General features: G+C 40.5%; 2 protein-coding genes across 5 annotated transcripts in view; one reads left to right on the forward strand and one right to left on the reverse strand.

Annotated features, from left to right (window-relative positions):
• Positions 1-14,014, reverse strand: part of eEF1beta (elongation factor 1-beta) — a 52,244-nt gene extending 38,230 nt beyond the window's left edge. The window contains exon 1 of one of the 2 annotated variants that reach the window (XM_072297194.1): positions 13,841-14,014. In XM_072297194.1, the coding sequence (XP_072153295.1) occupies positions 13,841-13,920 (80 nt within the window). In that variant the 5' untranslated portion in view covers positions 13,921-14,014. Of the gene's footprint in view, positions 1-13,536; positions 13,569-13,840 lie in introns of those variants that run through there. The other variant, XM_072297195.1, reaches the window with a different exon arrangement.
• A 326-nt stretch (positions 14,015-14,340) lies between these two features.
• Positions 14,341-25,327, forward strand: part of LOC109035667 (uncharacterized) — a 128,543-nt gene continuing 117,556 nt past the window's right edge. For all 3 annotated transcript variants that reach the window (XM_072297172.1, XM_072297174.1, XM_072297173.1), the window contains exons 1-2: positions 14,341-14,551; positions 21,012-21,212. In XM_072297172.1, the coding sequence (XP_072153273.1) occupies positions 14,484-14,551; positions 21,012-21,212 (269 nt within the window). In that variant the 5' untranslated portion in view covers positions 14,341-14,483. The remainder of the gene's footprint in view (positions 14,552-21,011; positions 21,213-25,327) is intronic.

Consider the following 25,327-nt stretch of genomic DNA (forward strand, 5'->3'; position numbering starts at 1 on the left):
GAGGTATTTAACCTCACTTCTAGCTGCTTTGCTCTCATTGGTTGTGAAAAAGTGACGCAAATAACACAAAATCGGTAGCAGGAAACAATTGTTGCGGCAAACAAAATACGTCTCGGGTAAATCTACCAGAATTTACCAACGCTTTCGTTGAGCTCAACGCTCCGCGGGTAATTTTCGTTGGGTAGTTGTGGTATGGAACGCCGTTAGTGTCAAAACCCTTTTCTTGCGCGCGCGGAATTTTTTCTGGCGCGCAGAAAGAAAAAACCCGTTTCCGATGAAAATCTCTGAATTTCCGGATTCCGCGCCGGTTTTCGATATATTTGCGCCGTTTGTGTCAAAACTATTTTTTCCGGCGCGGCGCTCCAAATCTGTTCCGCGCGTGGAATTTTCGATATATCGATTCCTGCTCGCCGCCGGCGCGGCGCTCCGAAATCTGTTCCGCGCGCAGAATTTTCGATATATCGATTCCTGCTCGCCGACTGTTTTTTCCGGCGCTGCACCAGAAAATAATTCCGCGCGCCACTTTTTCGATATATCGATTTTTCTGCGCGCGTGGGTCGTGTAAACAAACGCAGATTGATAACACAAATGATCCAAACAACTCGAAATCTCTTAATTTTAATTAATTTAAATCCATTTTCGACTTCAACCAAGCATTTGGCAATAATATTCATCGTATTTTACAACCTGGAGCCACGGCCTATCGGCTCATTTTAAGGTGCATTCTGAAAATCAGTTTTACAAGTCCAATGTCCAAACCCAGACTTTCTTCTTTCCCTTTTTTTTAACCATTCTCTTTTCACTTTCGCCTCAAATCAAATGTTTTGCAGTTTTTTTATCTTAAGTAAGTGGTCCTGAATTCATTCAAGAGTTAGAAGTTCACGATTTATTTAGTATTATAGCCTTTTGACCTCTTAAGCTTTATCGATATGATCTCATGTAGTTCGAGGTTTCTTTGGCCCAAACCAAGTGATTACTTACACATCTGATGTGAGTCTTATGGCTCTTCAAATTCGCAGTGTAGAATTAAATCAGAGACTACAGTTACTTAATCCAGTTCTGCTCTCTTGTTCAATGTTTGTCATAAGTGTTTGTTCGTGTCTGTTCTTTATAAGTGACACCACTGTAGTGCATATACACAGTTATGCTATCGGTACAGGTATTATTTCTTGTTTTCTACAGTCAGGACTTTCTCTTAAGCGCAATAATTTACCAAAGAAATTCACCTAGTTGCGTAAATAATTTGGTGTATAGATATTCTGTTAATGTCTCCTTGCGGTGGTGCAAAGTTTCTGAGATCTGTCATAAGTGGATTTTGCATTTAGACGGTCACTCTTGCCTGATAAAATTACTGCTCTAGCAGCTTCAAATTTATACTTTGATCTCTGATTCATCACTAAATGACACTCGTGCGGTGTCATTTATCTTTAATCAGTTCAAAGCTATTTCGACAATGAATCATCAAAGGTCCGATCGAAGAAGGAATTTTCTGGTGAGTGCTGCGGCTGAACCGACATCACAACTCAACTTTCAAAAGCATCAACTTATAAAAATTTATGAGGAAGTGGTAATGGTAAGTGGAAATCATGGTAGTGCTCGCTTCTTTCTTAAGCAAATTGTGCGCTCAAAATTTCAAAATCTACTCACCTGCATGTATATTTGAAGAGGAATACGACATGATATGTAGCAGGCTACACTTCATCTATTAATAATACGTAAATTTGTCTTCAGAGCATTCTTAGGAAACTTCCACAATTTTTAGTTTTGTTCCTGAGAGAAAATTTTGAGATGACTCTGCTGGTATTCCCAGTTTCTTTTCAGAAATTTTGTACTTCGTAGGTATCATCAAATACTTAAGTATCAACAGATATTGTACAAGATAGAAAATTTATTTGAGGATTCCTGCTAGAATGTTGTGTTTCCTGCAGAAACAAGGCTCATCACATTTCATGGAATGAAGTAATCAAAAACTACTTACTTACCTACAGCTTGGTCAGTTTCATGTCTTTCTAGAGTGAAGAAAATATTTTTTTTCTCTCTATTTAAGAATTCAGGGTGAATCAAACCTGTCCAACAAAAATTTTAATAAAATGCCTTTGTTCAAAAACACCTAAGAATCATTTCAATTGTAAAGATGCCGACGAATCTGGTTAAAAGTCCGAAAGTCGGCTGATTTACTGAATTTCTCAGGTACAGACGGATGGAAGGATTTTGAAAAGACATAGAATTACATCCTCCCATAAGAATAAGTCAGGAACATGGTTAAGGTTATCTGGGGATGACATTTGTAACATTTCGTTGCATGATTTTATAATCGAAGAGAAACAGAAAGTCTGAAACTTTGTAAATCTACGTACATGGTTTTCTAGTTAGGCTATGACATCGATATGCTCGTTTTGTTATCAATTAATCTCCACAAAGGTAAGCATACCTACAAACACTGTTCCACAAGAGATACGAATGTAACTTGTGATACCTAAGTGACTTTACAAATCTTACCTGTTAAACTACCAGCTACCTGATTATTGAAACTATGTCAGCCCGATATGAAAAGACATAGCCCTATCTTCTCCATGTAATATATCGGAATTTGTTGTCTTGTCGGGTTGCTCTAAGCCTTCAATATGTTGAATTTTTTGCGACTCAGCGGTTAAAAATGCGTTGTTACTTAAGTCCTGCAACGCCGAACTGCAAGTATGCAGACTCAGCAAGCCTAGTGGCCGAGGAGTGTTTGCTTCACTTTATTCTCTTTTCCTTTCCTTCAGTCTGTAAGAGTCTCGCCTCGACCCCGTATGTTTTATCAATAAAACTACTTGTACGTTTCCAAAAACTAAGCCTCGCAAGTGATTGACCATACCCCCCTGCGCGACAGGTTATCGGCCCCAGCTTATACCGAATTTTTTTTGTGGTTTTTAAATAACAGTGAAAAGTGAAAATGAGTTGGTCATTATTTGGTGACGAAAGCACCATAGAAATACGCAATGACTTCGACGTCCACGACTTCGCGCACTACGCGTTGTTCGCGCTCCTATTTGCGCTGATGGCTATTTATTTCTCTCTCAAAAAATGCCGAAAACTAGAGCAAGAGATGCGGGCTGCAAGACGTACCTAAAACAGATTCTGTGTTCGGGCAACTTAAAAACTTGAAAACCTAAAACCGATTCTGTGTTCGGGCAACTTAAAAACTTGAAAACCTAAAACCGATTCTGTGTTCGGGCAACTTAAAAACTTGAAAACCTAAAACCGATTCTTTTTGTGTTCGGGCAACTTAAAAAACTTGAAAACCTGAAACTTTTTTCGTGTTCGAGTCAAATGGCGGACAGCATTGTAAACAAAATCGAAGTCCGAGACGTCGAGAAGCTCAGAGACGCAGAAAATTTTCAATTATGGAAATTCCAAATAACGGTCATCCTTAGAGCGGCCGGGATTTTCGCGATAGCTGAGGGATCCTGGAAGAAACCCACCGACGAGGACAAAGCAAAGGACTTGGGAGACTGGAAGAAATACGATGCTCACTGCCAGAAGGTCATCATTCAGACAGTGGACAAAAAGGTGCTGGTGCATCTGATGACTTGCAGCTCGGCGCACAGAATGTGGAGTGTGATCCTGAACCTTTTTGAACGAGACACGGAGGAATACAGATGCAAGCTATTGGAAGATTTCTTCAACTTTAAGTATAAAAGAGGTGATGATATCATGACCCACGTGAGTAAAATTGAAAATCTGTACACAAACCTGAATGCGGTAAATGGTAAAATCTCTGAGGAGATGCTTCAGACGAAGATAATCTCCACCTTACCCCCAAGTTTGAGCAATTTTTCGACTTCTTGGGATTCAACCGATAAAAATAAAAAGACCTTAACGAACTTGAAATCCAGATTGTTAATAGAGGAAACGAGGCGTAAAGGAAACAATAAAGAGGAGCCGGTTGCTTACAACACTTACGAAGGATCTAGTTCTTCAAATAAAAATAAAAATGATAGATTCTGTACTTTTTGTAAAAAATCAAATCACACCGTTGAGTACTGCAGGAAGAAGAAAAATAAAAATAAAAATGGGGAAAATAAAAACGGAGAAAATAAATCCGGGGAAAAACCCAATCAGAAAATTGAAAAGTTTTGTAACATTAGCAAAAAAATGAACAGTCATATTGATAGTGAGTGCTTCTTTCGTGATAAAAATAAAACTAAGAAAAGTGAAGCAGCCGTTGTGGCTTTCATGGGCATTGAAAGTCATTCTAAGAGCGACATGTCGGATGTTTGGGTGATTGACTCAGGAGCTTCGAAACATATGTGTAATGACAAAAATCTATTTTTTACACTTGAGTTATGTGATGTCGAGATTTCAGTTGCAAAAGAAAAAGTTAACATGAATGCCCTAGGCATAGGAACTATAAAATTTGAAGGCGTTGAATTAAACGACGTTTACTATGTCCCAGATTTGTCAAAAAACTTAATTTCCATAAATCTCATAACTAAAAACGGTGGAACTATAACTTTTATTGGTGATGACGTCATCGTAGAAAAGGAAGGACGTCATGTTTTGCATGGTTACAAACAGGAAAGTGGCCTATTTGTCGTAAACCCAAAACCCTTAAAGCGCACTAAAAATGAAAGTGCGTTAACCGTGAAAGATAAAATTCAAAATGAGACAAGGAAAGGTGATGTTAAAAGCTTGGTACATAAAAATGTTAAAAATTGGCATGTAAAACTTGGGCATATCGGAGCCACAAATTTGATAAAACTAATAAACATATCGGAAGGGATAAACTTAACTAGAAGTGATGTAACTGAAACAAATCTAAAAGATTGTGATGTATGCTTGAAAGGGAAAATGACTAGAACAGCTTTTGGCAATGAGAGGGAGAAAGCACAATTTCTTTTAGAAATTGTCCACTCAGACATTTGTGGACCCATCGACCCGCAAACGTGGGACAATAAGCGTTACTATGTTAGCTTTTTAGACGGATATTCTGGTTTTTGTGTTATCTACCTTCTTGCATGCAAAAGTGAATTGTTTGATGTATTTTGTGAATATGCGGCGCAAGCCGAACTCAAAACTGGGAACAAAATTAAAAAGCTGCGTTGCGATAATGGCGGTGAATTCGTATCAGGATTACTTAAAAACTGGTGCAAGACTAGAGGTGTAATTTTGGATTATTCGCCACCATTCACCCCACAGCTAAATGGATCTGCAGAACGACTAAATTTGACAATTTGTCAAAAACTAAGATGCCTGCTGTATGAGAGCGGAGTTGATAAGGCCCTTTGGGGAGAAGCAGCCCTCACAGCGGCATATTTGATAAATCGCAGTCCGAAAACGGGACTCGACTGCACTCCTTACGAGCTTTGGAATGGAAAACCGCCAAACTTAAAAAATATCCAGATTTTTGGGTCGAAAGTGTACGCAAAGAACCTGACTTACTTAAAAAAGTTGGATGAGAGATCCTCCAAGTACACCCTTGTGGGTTACGCACCAAATGGGTACAGACTGTGGTGCGAAAAATCCAACAAAATAATCATAAGTAGGGATGTGACTTTTATGCCAGTAGAAAAGGCTGACCAGTGTGACACGTCTGATAACGAGCCAGTTATATACATTCCAAATTTTAAAATAAATCAACCATCTGACATAGGAACCATGACACGAGCCGGTAGAATAGTAAAGCCACCCGAAAGATACGGCGATGTTGTATCAAGTGACATTACGATTCCAGAGATCTGTGACACGATTCCAGAGACCTGTGACACGATTCCAGAGATCTGTGAAAACGCAATGATGACCTATTTAGAGGCCACTACTGGTTCAGACGCGACACACTGGGAAAAGGCCATCCGAGAAGAGTACGATTCATTAATAAAAAATAAAAGATGGAACCTAGTGGATTTGCCACCTGGTAAAAACACCGTAAAGAATAAATGGGTTTTTAAGATTAAGAAAACAGAAGACGGGAAGATTGCCAGATATAAAGCGCGACTCGTCGCAAAAGGTTTCACGCAAAAGCAGGATGTAGATTATTTTGAGACTTTTTCACCAGTGATTCGCTTCTCCACAATAAGGCTGCTATTAGCACTGGCCGTAAAATTCAACTTAAAAGTGGAGCATCTTGATGTAAAAACGGCATTTCTCAATGGAAATCTTAATGAAACCGTTTATACATCGAACAGCCGGAAGGATTTGTAATTCGCAATTCAGAGAGCAAGGTATGTCTCCTACGTAAGGCAATTTACGGGCTCAAGCAAGCGTCAGCAACATGGAATAAAACCATTGAGGCCAGCTTGATCAAATATGGTCTAATAAAATCCGAATATGAGCCTTGCGTCTTCATTAAACGCACAAAAATCGGGCTAATAATTGTCGGACTATATGTTGACGATATTTTCTTGCTATCGAGTGACGAAGTTACAAAAGAAACAATTAAACGAGAATTAATGGGAGAATTTGAGATGACCGACCTTGGTCAACTTAAGTATTTTCTCGGCGTAAATTGCTGCATCGGAGAAGACAACACCTTGACTCTGGACCAGACTCATTACATTTCAGAAATACTTTCTAAATTTTGCATGGTAGATTGTAAGCCGGTCGCGACTCCCCTTGAGAAAGGCAAAAATGCAGAAACAGAGGGAGCGGGTGAGCCTCTATCATCAGAGGTGCCGTATCAAAGCCTCACAGGCCATTTAATGTATTTAGCAGTGGTCACGCGGCCTGACATAGCGTTTGCTGTGAGTCACCTAAGTCAATTCAATAAAGCGCCAACGCGTCAAAATTGGTCAAACGCGAAGAGAGTTGTCAGATATCTAAAGGGTACACTGAATCTAAAGTTAAAATTTTCTAACAGTGAACACGAAATCCTTGGTTACGTTGATGCCGACTGGGCAAGCTGCACTTTAGACCGGAGATCATATACAGGGTATGTCTTCAAAATGTCAAATGCACCTATTTCTTGGGAAAGTAGGAAACAACGGACCGTTGCGCTATCGTCTGCGGAAGCAGAATATATGGCGCTTGGAGAGAGCAGTAAAGAAGGCACTTTTCTATACAACTTGTATGAGGAGCTCGTCGGTGACAAAGCAAAAATAAAAATTTTTAGTGACAATCAGAGCGCTAAAAAGATTGCGGAGAACCCAGTATTCCACAGTAGAACAAAACACATTCATGCTCGATATCACTTTGTTCGTCAAACTGTCAAGCATGGTATTGTAGACCTAAAATACCTCCCTACTGAGGAAATGCCAGCAGATTTTCTGACAAAAGTAGTACCACGAGCCAAACACGAGTATTGCACAAAAATATTCCTCAAGGAATAAGCTCTATTAATCATGTTATTCTCCTATAATCAATCCTTTCTTTAACTTTTCTGATAATTTTTTCTTTGAAATATAATGGTTAGTTTTAAGACAAATGTAAAGGCGAGACAGGGTAGTATTAGACCCCGTAAGGGCTAAACTTTATTAGACCCCGTAAGGGACTACATAAATAAGAAATCAGTACAGTACAATCCTTAAATTGAAAACCACTTCATCGAGAGGGAGTGTTGAATTTTTTGCGATTCAGCGGTTAAAATGCGTTGTTACTTAAGTCCTGCAACGCCGAACTGCAAGTATGCAGACTCAGCAAGCCTAGTGGCCGAGGAGTGTTTGCTTCACTTTATTCTCTTTTCCTTTCCTTCAGTCTGTAAGAGTCTCGCCTCGACCCCGTATGTTTTATCAATAAAACTACTTGTACGTTTCCAAAAACTAAGCCTCGCAAGTGATTGACCATACCCCCCTGCGCGACACAATAATCGGCCTGCTGATGAGTTGCAAAATATTTCCACTTCCAGACGAATGATCATGTCTTGGTTGATGCATTCGATAGTAGAGTTGTGATGTCGGTTCAGCCGCAGCACTCACCAGAAAATTCCTTCTTCGATCGGACCTTTGATGATTCATTGTCGAAATAGCTTTGAACTGATTAAAGATAAATGACACCGCACGAGTGTCATTTAGTGATGAATCAGAGATCAAAGTATAAATTTGAAGCTGCTAGAGCAGTAATTTTATCAGGCAAGAGTGACCGTCTAAATGCAAAATCCACTTATGACAGATCTCAGAAACTTTGCACCACCGCAAGGAGACATTAACAGAATATCTATACACCAAATTATTTACGCAACTAGGTGAATTTCTTTGGTAAATTATTGCGCTTAAGAGAAAGTCCTGACTGTAGAAAACAAGAAATAATACCTGTACCGATAGCATAACTGTGTATATGCACTACAGTGGTGTCACTTATAAAGAACAGACACGAACAAACACTTATGACAAACATTGAACAAGAGAGCAGAACTGGATTAAGTAACTGTAGTCTCTGATTTAATTCTACACTGCGAATTTGAAGAGCCATAAGACTCACATCAGATGTGTAAGTAATCACTTGGTTTGGGCCAAAGAAACCTCGAACTACATGAGATCATATCGATAAAGCTTAAGAGGTCAAAAGGCTATAATACTAAATAAATCGTGAACTTCTAACTCTTGAATGAATTCAGGACCACTTACTTAAGATAAGAAAACTGCAAAACATTTGATTTGAGGCGAAAGTGAAAAGAGAATGGTTAAAAAAAAGGGAAAGAAGAAAGTCTGGGTTTGGACATTGGACTTGTAAAACTGATTTTCAGAATGCACCTTAAAATGAGCCGATAGGCCGTGGCTCCAGGTTGTAAAATACGATGAATATTATTGCCAAATGCTTGGTTGAAGTCGAAAATGGATTTAAATTAATTAAAATTAAGAGATTTCGAGTTGTTTGGATCATTTGTGTTATCAATCTGCGTTTGTTTACACGACCCACGCGCGCAGAAAAATCGATATATCGAAAAAGTGGCGCGCGGAATTATTTTCTGGTGCAGCGCCGGAAAAAACAGTCGGCGAGCAGGAATCGATATATCGAAAATTCTGCGCGCGGAACAGATTTCGGAGCGCCGCGCCGGCGGCGAGCAGGAATCGATATATCGAAAATTCCACGCGCGGAACAGATTTGGAGCGCCGCGCCGGAAAAAATAGTTTTGACACAAACGGCGCAAATATATCGAAAACCGGCGCGGAATCCGGAAATTCAGAGATTTTCATCGGAAACGGGTTTTTTCTTTCTGCGCGCCAGAAAAAATTCCGCGCGCGCAAGAAAAGGGTTTTGACACTCATAGAGAAAAAAAAGGAGGTGTTTGCATTTCGGGCATCTTGGAATATTTTGATGACTTGATGACGTAGGTGGGTACAGCTGGGTACAGGGACGTCCCCTTCACACTGTACCCACCTACGTCATCAAGTCATCAAAATATTCCAAGATGCCCGAAATGCAAACACCTCCTTTTTTTTCTCTATGTTTGACACTAACGGCGTTCCATAGTTGTGGACTTTAACAACGCATCTGTCCCGCGGTCCTCTGAGCTGGCTGAGCTGCTATTACTAGAGTCCCTTCACACTGAGAGTCAAGACAATTTGAATCCATTTCTGATTGGTTCCCGTATTTTAGGCCTCCACAGTGTCACAAACGGGAATAAAGATTACATTTTCACCAATTGCAAAGATTATAATCTGGAATGGACCAGGGAATTACGGGTTCGGCAAGGAACAAACGGAACGAGAGGAGGAACGGAGAAAGGCATTTGAGAATGGGCCGATCAAAGATTACGAAAAACGTTCAATTTCTGTAATCTTTATTCCCGTTTGTGACATCCAGAGATGGAAAGTGAAATTTCACGTTTTGAAATTTCATGAAATTTCACGTGAAATTTCATGAAATTTCACAAGGCCCGAATAAATTTCAAAAAAATTGAAATTTGTTGATTTTTCAAAGAAATATTGTTACTAAGCCTCGGAAACGGTTCAGATGATCCTCCTGCTGATGCAGCAGAATATGGCCCACTAATGAGATGCTACACCCAAAGGAGGGGGCACAAGGGGGGTTTTAGAGAAAGTTAGCCCTAACCTAACCTCCAAACCAAATGTAAACAGACATGTACCCAGCAAATCGCGTGGCCGTGGACAAGATTATAAGAACATCACACCCTTTTAGAAACGTTTTACTTTAGTACTTTTATGTTTTCAGAGATGTGAATAATGGCGAAAAAGCCGAAAAGCCGTGCTCGGCTTCATTTTGGTATAAAAAAGGGACCCACTCCCACAGGTAAAGATATAGGTGTGTGCGGTTTTTAGCAAAGTTAGCAAGTTGTTTAGCAATGTTTTTACAAATAAAATTAAAGTTACTTACGTTTGGAATTACTTGATAAAATTCAAGATGATTGAAAACAATCCATTTTTGAAACTGAGATTTCCGACTCTAAAATATATATGTTGGCAGTTTGGCACTGCTGAGAATAATCTTTATAGTATAATTGTTAAATATGTAGGACATTAAGTTGGTTCAGAAATATACCACTAAAAGTGCCGTTTTTTAGCATTACAATTTTTAGCATCAATTTCTCCAACGTTTCTCAAATAAAAGTCCCCCCCCCCCCCCCCTCATAAAAAAACTAGTATTTTCATGCCGATGCGTGGAGGAAATTGTTCTTGTGGTGGAGCGGAGGCACTCAAGTGTCAATGATGCATTACTTACGAAAATTAAGGACCCATGACTTACATAAGTGACATCTGACATGACACCGAAATCTTCGTGATAAAAAACTGAGCTGCTGGAAGAGTGGGTGGTGAGGTTAGGTTAGGTCAGGGGGGGCTGAAAAATCTCAATATCGAGAATCACCGTTTCTAGGCGTTTCTTGGCCTCTTGAATGTATCCTCAAAAGTTTCAATAAATTTCATGAAATTTCGTGAAATTTCATGAAATTTCATGAAATTTCACGCGTGAAATTTCACTCGAATAAATTTCATGAAATTTTCCATCTCTGGTGACATCCATGAGCTGAATTGTCTTGACTCTCAGTGTAAAGGGACTCTAGCTATTACTACGTCATAGGCAATCTTTGTTTTTGTTTTGCTCAGCGGATAACTCCGAAATGGCGGACCGACGTCATTTCGCTAACTTCACTTTTTGAGTTTAACAACACGTCTCTAAAATCGCAATGTATTTCGAAATGTGACGTCATCACTAAAACAGTCTATTGGAAAAAACCAAGGGTGAAAAAGTGAGTTGCCAGCCGAGTTTCGAACCCCGGCCATGCTGAGTGAAAATCGCCGCCCCTAGCCACTACACCACGGTGTCTAATACAGGCCAATGCAAACAAACCTATCATATGGGCACGGCCCACCGCACCCCGAAATACAGGGGTTAATTTAATCTTTTTCCGGGGGACATTGGCAAGAACGCTCAAAGACGTCTCTAATGGATTTTCATCAACTACAATTTGTTTGGACTACAAATACAACTCAAAAAAACGCACATTTTTTACGCAGATTGTGAAGTTCGGAATGCATTTCCGACTTTGCCAATGTGCTCATCGTGATTTTTGGGATACTTACTGACAGAAAAAACTCATATTTTTACCCCAGCAAAACTTTTGCAGCAAGCCCATTGTTAGAACCCATCCTTTGAAAGCACATTTGGACTTGGTTTTGCATGAATATTCTCATTTTCGGGGAAGAGAGCTCACAATCAGTCATGACCATACTTGGCAATCTTGGTTTGCTTTTGGAATCTGAAGATTGGCAGTGATATTTTGTGTGTTAGAAAGTTGTGTGCCTTTTCAGGCCCTGAGCCTTCCATGAAACAAGCTGTCCATGCTCTCAATAATCAGATACTCTAATCTGACGTAGGTAGGTTCTAAGAATGTGAATGTGAATGTGACTGTGCTGAGGAAAGAACCATATGCATTACCATTATCACTAGGTGAATGAGCCGAGTTAAGTAAGGCATTCTTTGAACGAACATTAAGTAAGGCATTCTTTGAACGAACACCAGCGGTCCGATTTTTGAAACTATTTTGCCTAGCGCAGTAACATAGCCCTATATTAACCATGAAATAAATCGCATTTCAATGTCGCACAGGGCTACTTCAAACTTTCAATAATCGGCCCTCTTGAATTCCATCAGCCATGCATGAAGCATTACGGAGGAAACAGAGAGGTGGTCGCATCTCGTACCCTCTTGACATCACACACCGTCAGGGGCATCCTAATTGCAAGGCAAATCATGAACCCCCTGCTGTCGGTGCCGTTACATGTCTCTAAAATGGTGGCTCAACTCAAAATGCGACGACCTCTATTTTTCAGCATTGAGGAAGTATCATTGGAGACAAACTGCTGATAGACCTTAAGCATTTTACAACGTAATTCATTACTGATAAACAGGTAGATCTCTGACTTTGCTGACTAATCTAGATAGGAGTATTCAGCTAAGGAGCTTATCGACAGCTTAAGTGCAAAACCACATATCACTGTATGCAACCTTGTAGACTTATCGTCATACTTGGAAGTTCCCTTGGAAAACAAAAGAAAGCGATCTCTAAAACACTAAATACTGCAGAGTATGCTTTAAGGTGATTCCTCATGATTTCTGGCATGGTCAAATCGGCGAATGATGCATCATATCGATTCTGTTTAAAAACCTCGGCAGATTTTGAATTGGTAGCCAAAAACAGGACAATAGCCCCAGGGCATGAGAGTAAAGAATCATTTTAAACCAAAAAATTGGAAAAATTCAGAGGAATGATAGCGGCATGTTGTTTGAAAAAGACTACACATTCGATACAGAAATCAATAACTGTATCAAGTGGGAGGTCGGTGTCCTAACAATTTTCTACTTTCATTTCTCTGAATTTTTCCGATTTTTGGGTGTAGAATAATTCTTCAGGCTCATGCGCATGGGCTTTCGGCCTTAAATAGGCTAAAAGTTCAAGGATTCAAAGATTGCAAGGATGCACGTTGCCTACCAGAATAGAGGGGCCGTTACTATGATTCTGTGACGACACGCTAGTGGATGAACCTCAGTCGCAATTTATCATGTGTTCCTGTGGGAGAATGCATGACATATGATCCTTTTGGGTTAATATCCTTTCAGGGGTTGATCTGATGCAAAAATTCATAAAGACCTTTCTGAAAGAAGATGAATTCACATCAGAAAACTGCCTAGTTCATAAATTACACTGTCTGATAATTGAGGAAATAAAAGCTGAACACGACTAAATACTGAAAATCGTTGCCCTACTAAGATTCAAACGCGCCGCTCATGCAACTTCAGCCGATCGACGGCAGCTCTGATTGGATAACACAGCGATTACTCTGCTAGTTTGACATCATGAAACCGAGTAGTTACGGCCCCTCCATTCTCGCAGGCAACAGCATGCATTTAGGTGATACGTCAAGGTTTCTGACGTGGTTGCACTGGCAGGCGATATACGGCTATTGACCTATTTTTGGCTGGACCTGTTAAAATCTGCCAAAATTTTTGACATAACTAATGCATTAGGTTGCACGCCAGTTCAACCACATCCAAAACCTGGACAAATCACTTTAAGGAATTCATGCTATGAAGTTGGTTTGTTTCTACTCAAAAAGTAAAATATGATCGGAAACTGTATAATGAAGCCATTAAGATACATGCTTTCTCACTTCAACCATTGATATGATGAGGTTTGGGTATTCCTTTGCTTGCAGTGTCTCTACTTTTAGGTTAGCTATGATCTCAAGCCTATGACGTTAATTGCTAACTTCGGCGACTGACGTTAAGGGGGCGCGAATACCGATTTAATTAATCAGAGAAGCACAAATTTTGTAGGAGGGACGAACTGAAACATCAAAACATAGTAGAGGGACGAATATATAACACACAGGGCTGTGGACCCGTGAAACTTCGTTCCACGTGGATCTAGCAAACTGGGCCTTGAGAACTGAAAGCCAATGCTTACCCTTCGATATAGCTACGATCGGCTAAGAAGGTGTCCAATTCCTTAACTCCGGCTGGAGATTTTAGATCGACAGGAGTCATAATCACTTTAAAATCGTAAAAATATCTAATGAACCTGAGAGTCACGCCTGGGGAACGAGAACACAGAGACTAGAGCCTAGAGCATAGACGCTATTAGTGGCGACGTCATCATAGGGATTCTCCATTATATCGAATTGGATCCAAACAATAACATTGGCATAACCTCTTTCAATGCTACCAATGCGAAAAAATCGATAGATATCGCTTTTCTGTGACGTTGCACTAATAGCGTCTATAGAGATTACAGTTTCACGGATTGCAAAGATTATAATATGGAATGGACCGAGGAATTTCGGGTTCGACAAGGAACAAACGGAATGACAGAAGGAATGGAGAGAGGAATTTGAGAATGGGCCGATCAAAGATTACAAAAAACCAACAAAAAACGTTCAATTTCTGTAATCTTTATTCCCGTTTGTGACACCGGCAGAGCAGAACGTTGGGCAGAACCCAGAGCTTGGTCGCGGTCGCGCGCGAGTTTGCCGAAACCTACTTTTGTTTGTGTACATTACATACCTGTCTAATCAATGTATCAATGTGCGCCATTCTAGTATTCTTTCACCATGTTATCGTGCGCAAAATCCTACATTTCAATCTCCATTCTGAAACGGATGTTAACATGCCGTGTATGGTAAGTACTATTGCGTACTATGTTAACACGTACAATGGGCGACTCACTGCAGGATTTTGATTTTCATGGAAAACATCTCTTGCAACGCTCTGTGGTGGAGGAAAGTACGTTACGTTATACTGCAAGCACTGAATAGTTCATGGTCAGCAAGTGATAAGCCAACCGTTGGCTGCGTACTGAAATTGAAGTTCGCTGGGTAGACATAGCAGGGTAGCCAGTGACCAAGAAAAGTCAGATAGGGATGTCGATACTTGGGAAGTATTGATACTCAGTATCAATACTGGTATTAATGCTGAGCACCAATACTATTTCTAAATTATGCCTTAATTCAGAGCGCGTAAATGTCTGTTAGCCTTTCAATTCCACTAGATCTACGCTTCTCATGAAAACGCCCTTACTTCCTACTAAGTCAACTATTATGAGCCCCTCTATACTGTTATCGAACCATACCTTTAACATTTTTAAACGAAAGTAATTATCTTGAGAAATCTGAACACACCGTCATTTGTCACGGTGCATAGTAAAGGTGAAATAGAAGAGAGAGAGAAGTTGTTATAAGTAAAAAAGAGGCATCCTTCATGACCTAATTAGATACCGTGCTGAATGTATCAGACCTGCCACTGACTATCATACTAGGGCATGCTCAACACCAGGCAAGTCTCAGGTAGGTATGTCGATACTCGTATCAACTCTAAGCATCGATACTCGTATCAACTCTAAGCATCGATACCGGTATCTGGCATCGAGCTGAGGTATCGATACTGATCGACCATCGACACTATTTCTGAATTATGCCGTAATTCCGAGTTTGCGCATGTCTGTCGGCTGTTAAAGTCCGCAAGGTTTAAGCCTCTCTCGATACAGTCGTATTTGCGTCCTTAGTCAGCTATTATGAGCCCTTTACTACAGTTATTGAACAGAGCTTTTAACATTTTTAACAAAAGTAATCATCTTGAGAAACTTGATTACTCCGTCGTTTGTCACAGTGCAGAATGAAGGTGAAATAGTGGGGAGAGAAGTTTTTAAAAAAGAAAAAGAGGCCTTCTTTATGGCCAAATTAGATTGAGTATTGATACCATCTATATTGGGGTCTGAGGATCGATACCACATGGTATCGATATCGTTGAGTATCGATCAAAAGTATCGGTTGAGTATGGACATTCCTAGTTTCTGGACTGCCAGCCGTAGTACATACAACCACCGCAGAAGTGCTGCGCATCCATTTCCCTTGTACACCCATTAAAGTCAACTCTAAAAGAAATAATCTCATGGAATTCAAGGAAATTTTTCGAACACACCACTCATGTCTATACGTATCCAGGAAAACCATCTCTGAGCGTGTCCCTTTGTCCCTTCAACTCTCAACTCAAAACCCCACCCTTGATGGACCAGATTGGATTTTTCAGCTCCCTGCGCCACGCCACACATTTGAGGCCCATTTATAAAAATTAAACTCATACTTTGAGATGAAACATTTTTAACGTGTCCCTCCTATGTCTCACTATCCAAAATAATCTTCCTTGAAAGGGAGATTTTACCCCGTCCACCCTTAAATGATGATTGTGCAATCATCCGACCAGGGTCGGCTTTCTGTAATTCCTGCCGCAACTGCAACTGTGGAGGATAATATCAAAAAACTGAGCTCATACAACTTATGCGATGAAACTTTTTTATGTGTCCCTCGTATGTGTTTCTATCCAAAACGACATTCCTTGGAAGGAAGATTTTACCCCGCCTACCCCTAAATGATGGTCGCGCGCAGGGCCGGATTTACCAATAGGCTACATAGGCTCTAGCCTAGGGCGCAACATTTTGAGGGGCGCAAAATTTTTGAGAATTTATTCAAAACCCTGGTAAAAATTGGAGATAAGCGCTGCGTTTCAAAATACCATAGGAATTCTTATAGCCGGCTAAAGAAGGCAACAGAAAATCATATATCTAGCTGTAGAATGCAGAAAAAATCATACGGCCGGGCTATACGAAGCGATAAAAAATTATACAGGCGGGCTATAGTTCCTATAGTCGGGCTTTACACTTTATCGCCTGGCTGTTGCTTTTTCGCCATCGATTATAAAAGGCTATAAGAAATTGTGTAGAAATTCGTGTGCTTTGTAAACCACAGTGGGTTTTAACTAAATCTAATTAAGAAAATGAAAGTCCCCATGTCTGAAGGCGGAAAAGTACAGCGAAACACCTCAGGAAAACATCCCCGCTGAAAAGAAAATCATTCGTTGGGCCGTTTTTTTTTTTGCCCCCCCAAAGCCAAAATGGCGCCGCCACTCCGCTTTGTGTTAGGCTCTAATATTTAAGCTCGTGGAGTCAGCGTTTTTCAACTCATAACTTTGAAATGTTTGCACACTCAGTATGGATTATTCTCATTTTAATTGATGAAAAAAAATATGTAGTACCTAAAGGAAAATATAATGTGTGTTTTGTGATTATTAAGGTGATTCCGTACAAACTTAAGGTTTCACAGTGGGTTTTATCTAAATCTAATTAAGAAAATGAAAGTCCTCATGTCTGAAAGCGGAAAAGTACAGCGAAACACCTCAGGAAAACATCCCCGCTGAAAAGAAAATCATTCGTTGGGCCGTTTTTTTTTTTTGCCCCCCCAAAGCCAAAATGGCGGCCGATATGCGCCGCCGCGGGGTGCAAATGTCACAACACCCTCAAAATGTCAAGTGACACATCGATTCCTAAGTAATCTTGGTCTTAAAATCCGAATATGAGTTCAGAAATCCCTTACGAATAAAAGGAATCGCGAAAATTCAAGATGGCGGCCAAAAATAGGCCCCGGAGTAAAAATTCTCAATTCCAGCTTTTGGTGACGAGTGAGATGTCATTTTCTATGTTTTTTGGGTCATAGGATCCAAATTTGCGGTCAAAAATTCCCTTCTGGCCGACAGGGATCCTTCAAATCCAAAATGGCTTCCATTTTGGGGCTGACATATTATTTCCGAAAGACGCGTATAGTCGAGTGAGGTGTCTGTTTACATGTTTTTTGGACCACATGATCAGAGACTGGGATCCAAACTGTGTCCCTGTGCGCCGGAAGGTAAGATTTGTCCCTTAGCACCTTGATTGTAACGTTTTTATCAACTATTTAAATAAAAACTCAGAATTTCACTGTTAGGACGGCGCCAACCACACCAAGGAATGCGCTATTCATACAAATAATGTTTGACCTTTTTGCCTAGCAGGAGCTATAGTCCCCTTCTTCACAAAAAAACTAGCGCAAGAGAAATAGGAACAAAACAAAAATAATCTTCTTTGAACAGTGAAATTCTGAGTTTTTATTTAAGTAGTTGATAAAAACGTTACAATCAAGGTGCTAAGGGACAAATCTTACCTTCCGGCGCACAGGGACACAGTTTGGATCCCAGTCTCTGATCATGTGGTCCAAAAAACATGTAAAAAGACACCTCACTCGACTATACGCGTCTTTCGGAAATAAAATGTCAGCCCCAAAATGGAAGCCATTTTGGATTTGAAGGATCCCTGTCGGCCAGAAGGGAATTTTTGACCGCAAATTTGGATCCTATGACCCAAAAAACATAGAAAATGACATCTCACTCGTCACCAAAAGCTGGAATTGAGAATTTTTACTCCGGGGCCTATTTTTGGCCGCCATCTTGAATTTTCGCGATTCCTTTTATTCGTAAGGGATTTCTGAACTCATATTCGGATTTTAAGACCAAGATTACTTAGGAATCGATGTGTCACTTGACATTTTGAGGGTGTTGTGACATTTGCACCCCGCGGCGGCGCATATCGGCCGCCATTTTGGCTTTGGGGGGGCAAAAAAAAAAACGGCCCAACGAATGATTTTCTTTTCAGCGGGGATGTTTTCCTGAGGTGTTTCGCTGTACTTTTCCGCTTTCAGACATGAGGACTTTCATTTTCTTAATTAGATTTAGATAAAACCCACTGTGAAACCTTAAGTTTGTACGGAATCACCTTAATAATCACAAAACACACATTATATTTTCCTTTAGGTACTACATATTTTTTTTCATCAATTAAAATGAGAATAATCCATACTGAGTGTGCAAACATTTCAAAGTTATGAGTTGAAAAACGCTGACTCCACGAGCTTAAATATTAGAGCCTAACACAAAGCGGAGCGGCGGCGCACTGGCGCCTTCAAATCTAACAGGGATACTTCACGCATTGCGCAATGTGTGAAGTTTCCCTGATAGGTTTGAAGGCGCCAATTCGCGTTTCGCGCTGGCTGCCCGCCCGCCGCGCGGCGCCGCAGCGCACCACGGCGCTTGAAGCAACTATTTCACACCAGAGGTATTGAACAGTATCATACAAAATTGCAGGCGCTCCAACATGTTAGGAATGGCAGGCATCCATCAAAAGTACGGAGCTTTCCTCGCAAAATAAATCAAGATACTACGGCCCAAAAAGAGAGCGGTAGTCCAAAAATTCACTAAGTCTTAGCATCCGTATAATTAGTAACGTTTAGCATACACTTATCGCCAGGCTGTCGCTTAGTCGCCATCGGCTATAAAAGGCTATGAGAAATTGTGTTGCCGGCTATCCGGCTATAGAAGCTATTGGAAATCTTACAGCTGGCCGTAAGTCTATGGTATATTGGGACACAGATTCTACAAACTGTGGTTGACAAAGGTGTTTTTTTAAAGGTGAATTTGAACATTTTCCGGACTCCTAACATCCTTCTTCTGATCTGGAGGGGAGGGGCGTCTGGGGGACCACCCCCCCGCCCCCCACGAGAGCGCCTACTTTTAGGGGCGCCACCTTAAGTTTAGCCTAGGGCGCTAAAAATGTAAATCCGGCCCTGGTCGCGCGATCATCCGACCAGTTTTTTATGCTCTTTCAAATGAGGCATCACAAGATACGGGTTGCCATTTTAAAAAAAAAGTTGGGGGCCCCCCGTCCTCTCCAAGGGGGGACCAAGATTTTTACCCCCCCCCCCCCAACGATGGTCCCCTCTAAGATAGGAACATTCCCAAAGTTTCATTTTTCTGTCTTGAAACGTTCAAAAGTTAGAGGGGGGGGGGGAGTGCTGGACCCTGTATCGCACACTGGTCAGTCATCCAACTGGCTCAAGCTAGAGTACCTGTATAGCGAGAGTATGGACAGATCGCTTCATGGTAAGCTTAGGGCCCAAAAGTGCAGCCACCCTTCTAACCAACTTCTAACGCACAAAGTTTCACTGCCAGTCTGTAGATTCCAATTCTAACGAAGATGGCTAAGAAAGTACGTAAATGAGCGTTCTTCCACAAAAATGAATAAATTTATGCTAAAACTAAGTCAAATACGTGCTTTATAAACGATGGTTCGTAACAATTGTATTAATAAATCGCTCTGGATAATTGAAATTCATAGGTTGGCTGCATTTCTAGGCCTTAACTTTATTTGCGGAGGCATCTGTGAAGGCCTGATGGATTTTCGGAGTTTCACATCTGTCTATACTCTCGCTAAACAGGTACTCTAGCTCAAGCACTCCATTAACCTCGAAAGTGATGTGTTCTTGCAAGGTCTGCAGGTTATTAATTGATATTTTCATCCCTTCATTTTTAGAAAAGCAAAACTTAAGTCTCAAGATAAGTTTTTACGTAATCGAGGATTTTTAAATCATTCAAAACCTTGAAATGAGGCATATACATTGAGTTTTTTCTGATGAACTGCTGTACCTACCAATTATTAATATTCTTTTCCATGCATACAGTGCTGTTCAGTTCATTTTTTCGCAGATTCGTGCGATTTTCATGAGTGACTGCACTCAAGAATATCTAAAATCTGATCCATAGGCAATCGTCAGTTTCAAATGCTAAGATGTTTGATTGGAAAAAAGAAAGGAAAAAGTAATCAGAGTTTAATCAAAATGAAGTTCTGGTCTATCACAGCCCAAAAATCTGAAGAATCTGTTAAGGTTGTTAAAAAATAAGCACTCACTCGAGGCACTATCGGGGAATAATATCTCCTCCTGATGATTACACAAGTCTAAGTGGGGTTGTATGGAGGAAATAAATTCCCCCAATAGAGCATGCATAACGTAGATTCCTGATTACCTCAGTTATTAGAATTTTTCCTAAAGATGAAGTAGATCTCCATTAAAATTGCTAACGGGAGTAGGCCGGACCTTAGCAATAATACTCGGAGGGTCCTAAAAAAATTCTGACGAAGCCCTGAAATTTTTTTCCAAATTTCTGTAAACCCCCTAGCATAAAATATCACTATGAGCATATTGAAGCGGAAGCTGAAAACATCAATTTTGCCCTAGGGTTGTTCATGAAAATCTGACCAACTTGACGAAAATTATCTAAAGTTTACTGATAGCATTCTGATGACTGACCGTATGAAGTATGCTCTAAGATTGAGAGTCATGTGAAATGAAAGCAAATGAAGCAGTCTCAGTGGCAATTCCCCTATCAATGCTCTCTAAATGTTTTATATGCAACATGATAAATTTAATCAATTTTTTTTTCAGTAAAAAGCGCGTTCAGAATCCACACTCATTTGTTGATTGTGATGTGCATTTCTTCTGCCTCAGCTGTAAAGGAGGTGGTGATCAATGTCCAGTTTGCTGCAAATCTCTGAATAGCTCAACATTGGTAAAACAGGAATTTTTTGAAGGTATTTTGAAAACATCCTGCTTTACAACACATGACAAAGATTTTGAGCGGGAAAAGTAAGTTGAAAATAAGTGTTCTGAAATAGAATTTTTAACTTTTAATATTTAGCAAACAAATCAGACAGTAGAGAATTTCTGAACTCCCAACTGGGGGTACTTGAAAATCTTGCCTTCTACATTTTTGAATGCCCGCCCAGTGGCCTTACAAAGTTCCTCACCACTTTAAAAGGTTGAAAGAAATAGTTCAGACCTGCGGGAAGATTAGGTCATGGGAAGATGTTAAAAATGGCACAATTTTAAGGGCTCTTCTACTTTTATGTAATCTTTTTAAAAATTGTTGTTTTTCATCCAAATTAGGAGAATTTATGGCCCTGAATATGTGGGGCCATTCAATTTTTTCTAAAGTTGGGAGGGTTACTCAGCATTCCAAAGGTTACATAAATAACAGTGAAATCCTTCAAATTGCTGTGACAGGAAAGGACTAACATACAATTTTATGGTCAATGAAGCTGTGGCATTATATACTACGCCGCGCTGTAAAGGACCCCGCACGGTTCTTATGGAAAATGGCCCTCTGTCAAATGCGTTGAAACTTCAGTATGTTGTGCAGCATGTCATCGTGAACAAAAGTTCCAATAGGCCAAACAAGATCCCATGTGCGGTTTTCGAGATATTCGCCGTTTTATGTGCGTAACCGGAGGTTTCGCGCGCTCCCGCCGGAGCCATACCATTGTGCGGCGCCGCTCGTGCCCTTCCCTCCCAGTCACTCTCCGCTGCCCCGCCGCCCATACCTTGGCTCCTCTATCGCTCCAACTACGACGCTCACGAGGCTGCGCCCATCATTACCGGACCGCGCCCGCACGCCGTCTTCTTACGCGGCCTCTTCTTCGGCCATGTCGCCTCTTTTTCTCATCGATCCTTTCTCTAAGTCTTCAAAAACGTTTAAGAAGTCCATTTTTACTAAACATGATAATGCTAATATCACAAATAATACAAAAAGAGAGGAAAAACAAATGATAATCCATGCGAAAGTACGTAGGAGAGTTGGAATGCCTAAGAGACGTTAAATAAAACGAACTTTTTTTTATTTTCTTCCCTCTTCCTTTCTTTCTTTTTTTTCTTCATTTTTCTCGTGTGGAAGCAGTGAAAGTAACTTCTGTCGGAAGATGATGTTGATGTTTTTTCTTTTTTTTTTTCTTTCTTTCAATAATGACGTGGCGGAGGTTGAGGGTAATTAGTCGGCTGACGATGCCCAAGTAGGAATTAAGTTTGCTTTAGTCTTGACTTAGCTGACAAAAGGTCGCGTACGCGCATGAATGTTACGGTCGACCTGCAACTCTTTTTCATAATCTCTATGAAGTTTTTCTTGGATGTACGATCTGATTTGAGGATACGATCAGCAGATAATAAGATGGCTGATAAGGTGGTGCTGCAAGTTGGAGCGACTTAAGATGTGACCATTTAAGCCTAAATGGACATCTCTCTTCCTTGAGTTCAGTTATTAATGATCCCTCTCTCCTCCTCCATTGGTGCGGTTCAGCTAAGTCAAGACTAAAGCAAACTTAATTCCTACTTGGGCATCGTCAGCCGACTAATTACCCTCAACCTCCGCCACGTCATTATTGAAAGAAAGAAAAAAAAAAAAGAAAAAACATCAACATCATCTTCCGACAGAAGTTACTTTCACTGCTTCCACACGAGAAAAATGAAGAAAAAAAAGAAAGAAAGGAAGAGGGAAGAAAATAAAAAAAAGTTCGTTTTATTTAACGTCTCTTAGGCATTCCAACTCTCCTACGTACTTTCGCATGGATTATCATTTGTTTTTCCTCTCTTTTTGTATTATTTGTGATATTAGCATTATCATGTTTAGTAAAAATGGACTTCTTAAACGTTTTTGAAGACTTAGAGAAAGGATCGATGAGAAAAAGAGGCGACATGGCCGAAGAAGAGGCCGCGTAAGAAGACGGCGTGCGGGCGCGGTCCGGTAATGATGGGCGCAGCCTCGTGAGCGTCGTAGTTGGAGCGATAGAGGAGCCAAGGTATGGGCGGCGGGGCAGCGGAGAGTGACTGGGAGGGAAGGGCACGAGCGGCGCCGCACAATGGTATGGCTCCGGCGGGAGCGCGCGAAACCTCCGGTTACGCACATAAAACGGCGAATATCTCGAAAACCGCACATGGGATCTTGTTTGGCCTATTGGAACTTTTGTTCACGATGACATGCTGCACAACATACTGAAGTTTCAACGCATTTGACAGAGGGCCATTTTCCATAAGAACCGTGCGGGGTCCTTTATTTGAGTGAAATTGTACCAATCAGAGCATCTGGTGAAATATCATGTTACTCGGTTCATTCAGTTATTTTTCAAGTGAGTTTTAGATCTTTTCGAAGGTGTAGGTGGAAAGTAAGTCACATTTTTGGGGAAAGGATGTCTCTTGAGTAGCATGCCAAAATGCTCAATGCCTTTGTCAACAAATTTTTAGCCTCACTACCTTAGTCATTCAAACCGTTAAAAAATTAAGGTCTCAGAGAATTTTGGTCACTTAACCACATAGGTACGCTCCCCTTCAGGGCTTTGAAAATTTATTGGCCTATTTTGAGTATTTTTACATGTTTTATCGCATCTTCTACATCATATCGTTCACCTCCTGTAAAAAGAAATTCAATATCACAGGCCAATATTTTAGCCTCAAAAAAATCTGAAATTCTCGGAATTTTTCCATCTTTTTCAATTTGAGAGGTTGAACAAAAAATAGATACAGTAAAATCCTATTTTTATCGTCTCCTCTCTTTAGTAACACTTCAGAGTAGAGTTCTTTATCCTCAAAATCCTGTATTTAATCAACTCATCGATCAGCATTCCAATGAAGCTGCAATTAGTTCGGGTTACGAATACTCATCCAGAACTCGAACAGCAGGTAGCACGTTTTCGCTGAAGATCCGAGAACTTGTCCCGGAGCGGTTGGATTTTCCCTCCGAAACTCATTAGCAAAGCCGCTGCTTCGGGTTCGAAATATTCGAACTTATTATATAAGACGCTGGTATTCTATCACCTCATTTGAGCGAATACCAAATGGCCTGGCTTTTGTAACAGATCTTCGGATCTAGTACGGTGGGTACGATCGAATAATGGCCAAAACCCTTCACTTTTTGATTGGAAATTGTCGCTTTCAGGGATCATTCTTATGGTCATAAGAAGCCCTTTTAGAAGGGGAACCACTCCGGGGTCCGTGCAGGAGCCAAGATGGCCGCCAAGCGTTTTTTCAGCGCGCTTTATCTCGGAAACTACGTGTCCGATTTTTGTTTTCTTGGTCTCGTTTTGCATAGAGAAAAAAAAGGAGGTGTTTGCATCTTGAGGTTTGTTTACCCTATGACGTAGGTCGGTACAACCTGGCCAGCGAAATCCAGAATTCGAAGTATGAATAACGGACCATAATGTCCCATTTTTTGGCTTAAATTAACTCATGATATAATTTCAAGCACTTTTTGTAGAATGACTTTTTTCCGTTAATCACACCATTTCCAAGAAAATCGATGATGAACGCCGCTGTACCGACCTACGTCATCAAAAAAATTCCAAGATGCCCGAAATGCAAACGTCTCCTTTTTTTTCTCTATGCTCGTTTTGAAGCTAAAATGCTCCTGCAAAAGTCTATTTCATAAATTTTTTCGCCTAAGGCACACATGAATGGTCATTAGGAAAATTTTGAAATTTCACCCAATTTTTAAGAGCGTTTAGTTATTTAATACGCGAGAAAATGGCCTTTTTGCTGTAAGTAACGGCGATGGAAAATTATCTCACATTTAATTTGATACCAAAGCAATTTTTGTGCGTCAAAAAATGCACCCGCTAGAGCAATTTAAGGGAAGCGTCGCGGTACGGGGTACGCGGTGAAAACGGCGGAATACGGGCAATTAACGTGCTACGCAAGTCATTCGCGCTATATATCTCGGCACGTTCTCGTCCGAATTTCATTTATTTGGGCTTGTTTAGAAGCTATGTTGAAAGTTAACTAGTCTAACGGATATACTTGCAGCTTTCCTCCGAATTTTCCCGGTATTTTTCAAAAAAACAGAAAATGTTCAAAGTTCCAAAATTAACAACGACGAATAATTTTCAGTCGGGTGGAGAAACAAACCTCCTCTCGTATTTTGTAGAAAGATCATTCTCTGA

This window comes from Bemisia tabaci, chromosome 2, assembly GCF_918797505.1.
Source record: "Bemisia tabaci chromosome 2, PGI_BMITA_v3".
In the NCBI taxonomy this organism is placed as follows: Eukaryota; Metazoa; Arthropoda; class Insecta; order Hemiptera; family Aleyrodidae; genus Bemisia; species Bemisia tabaci.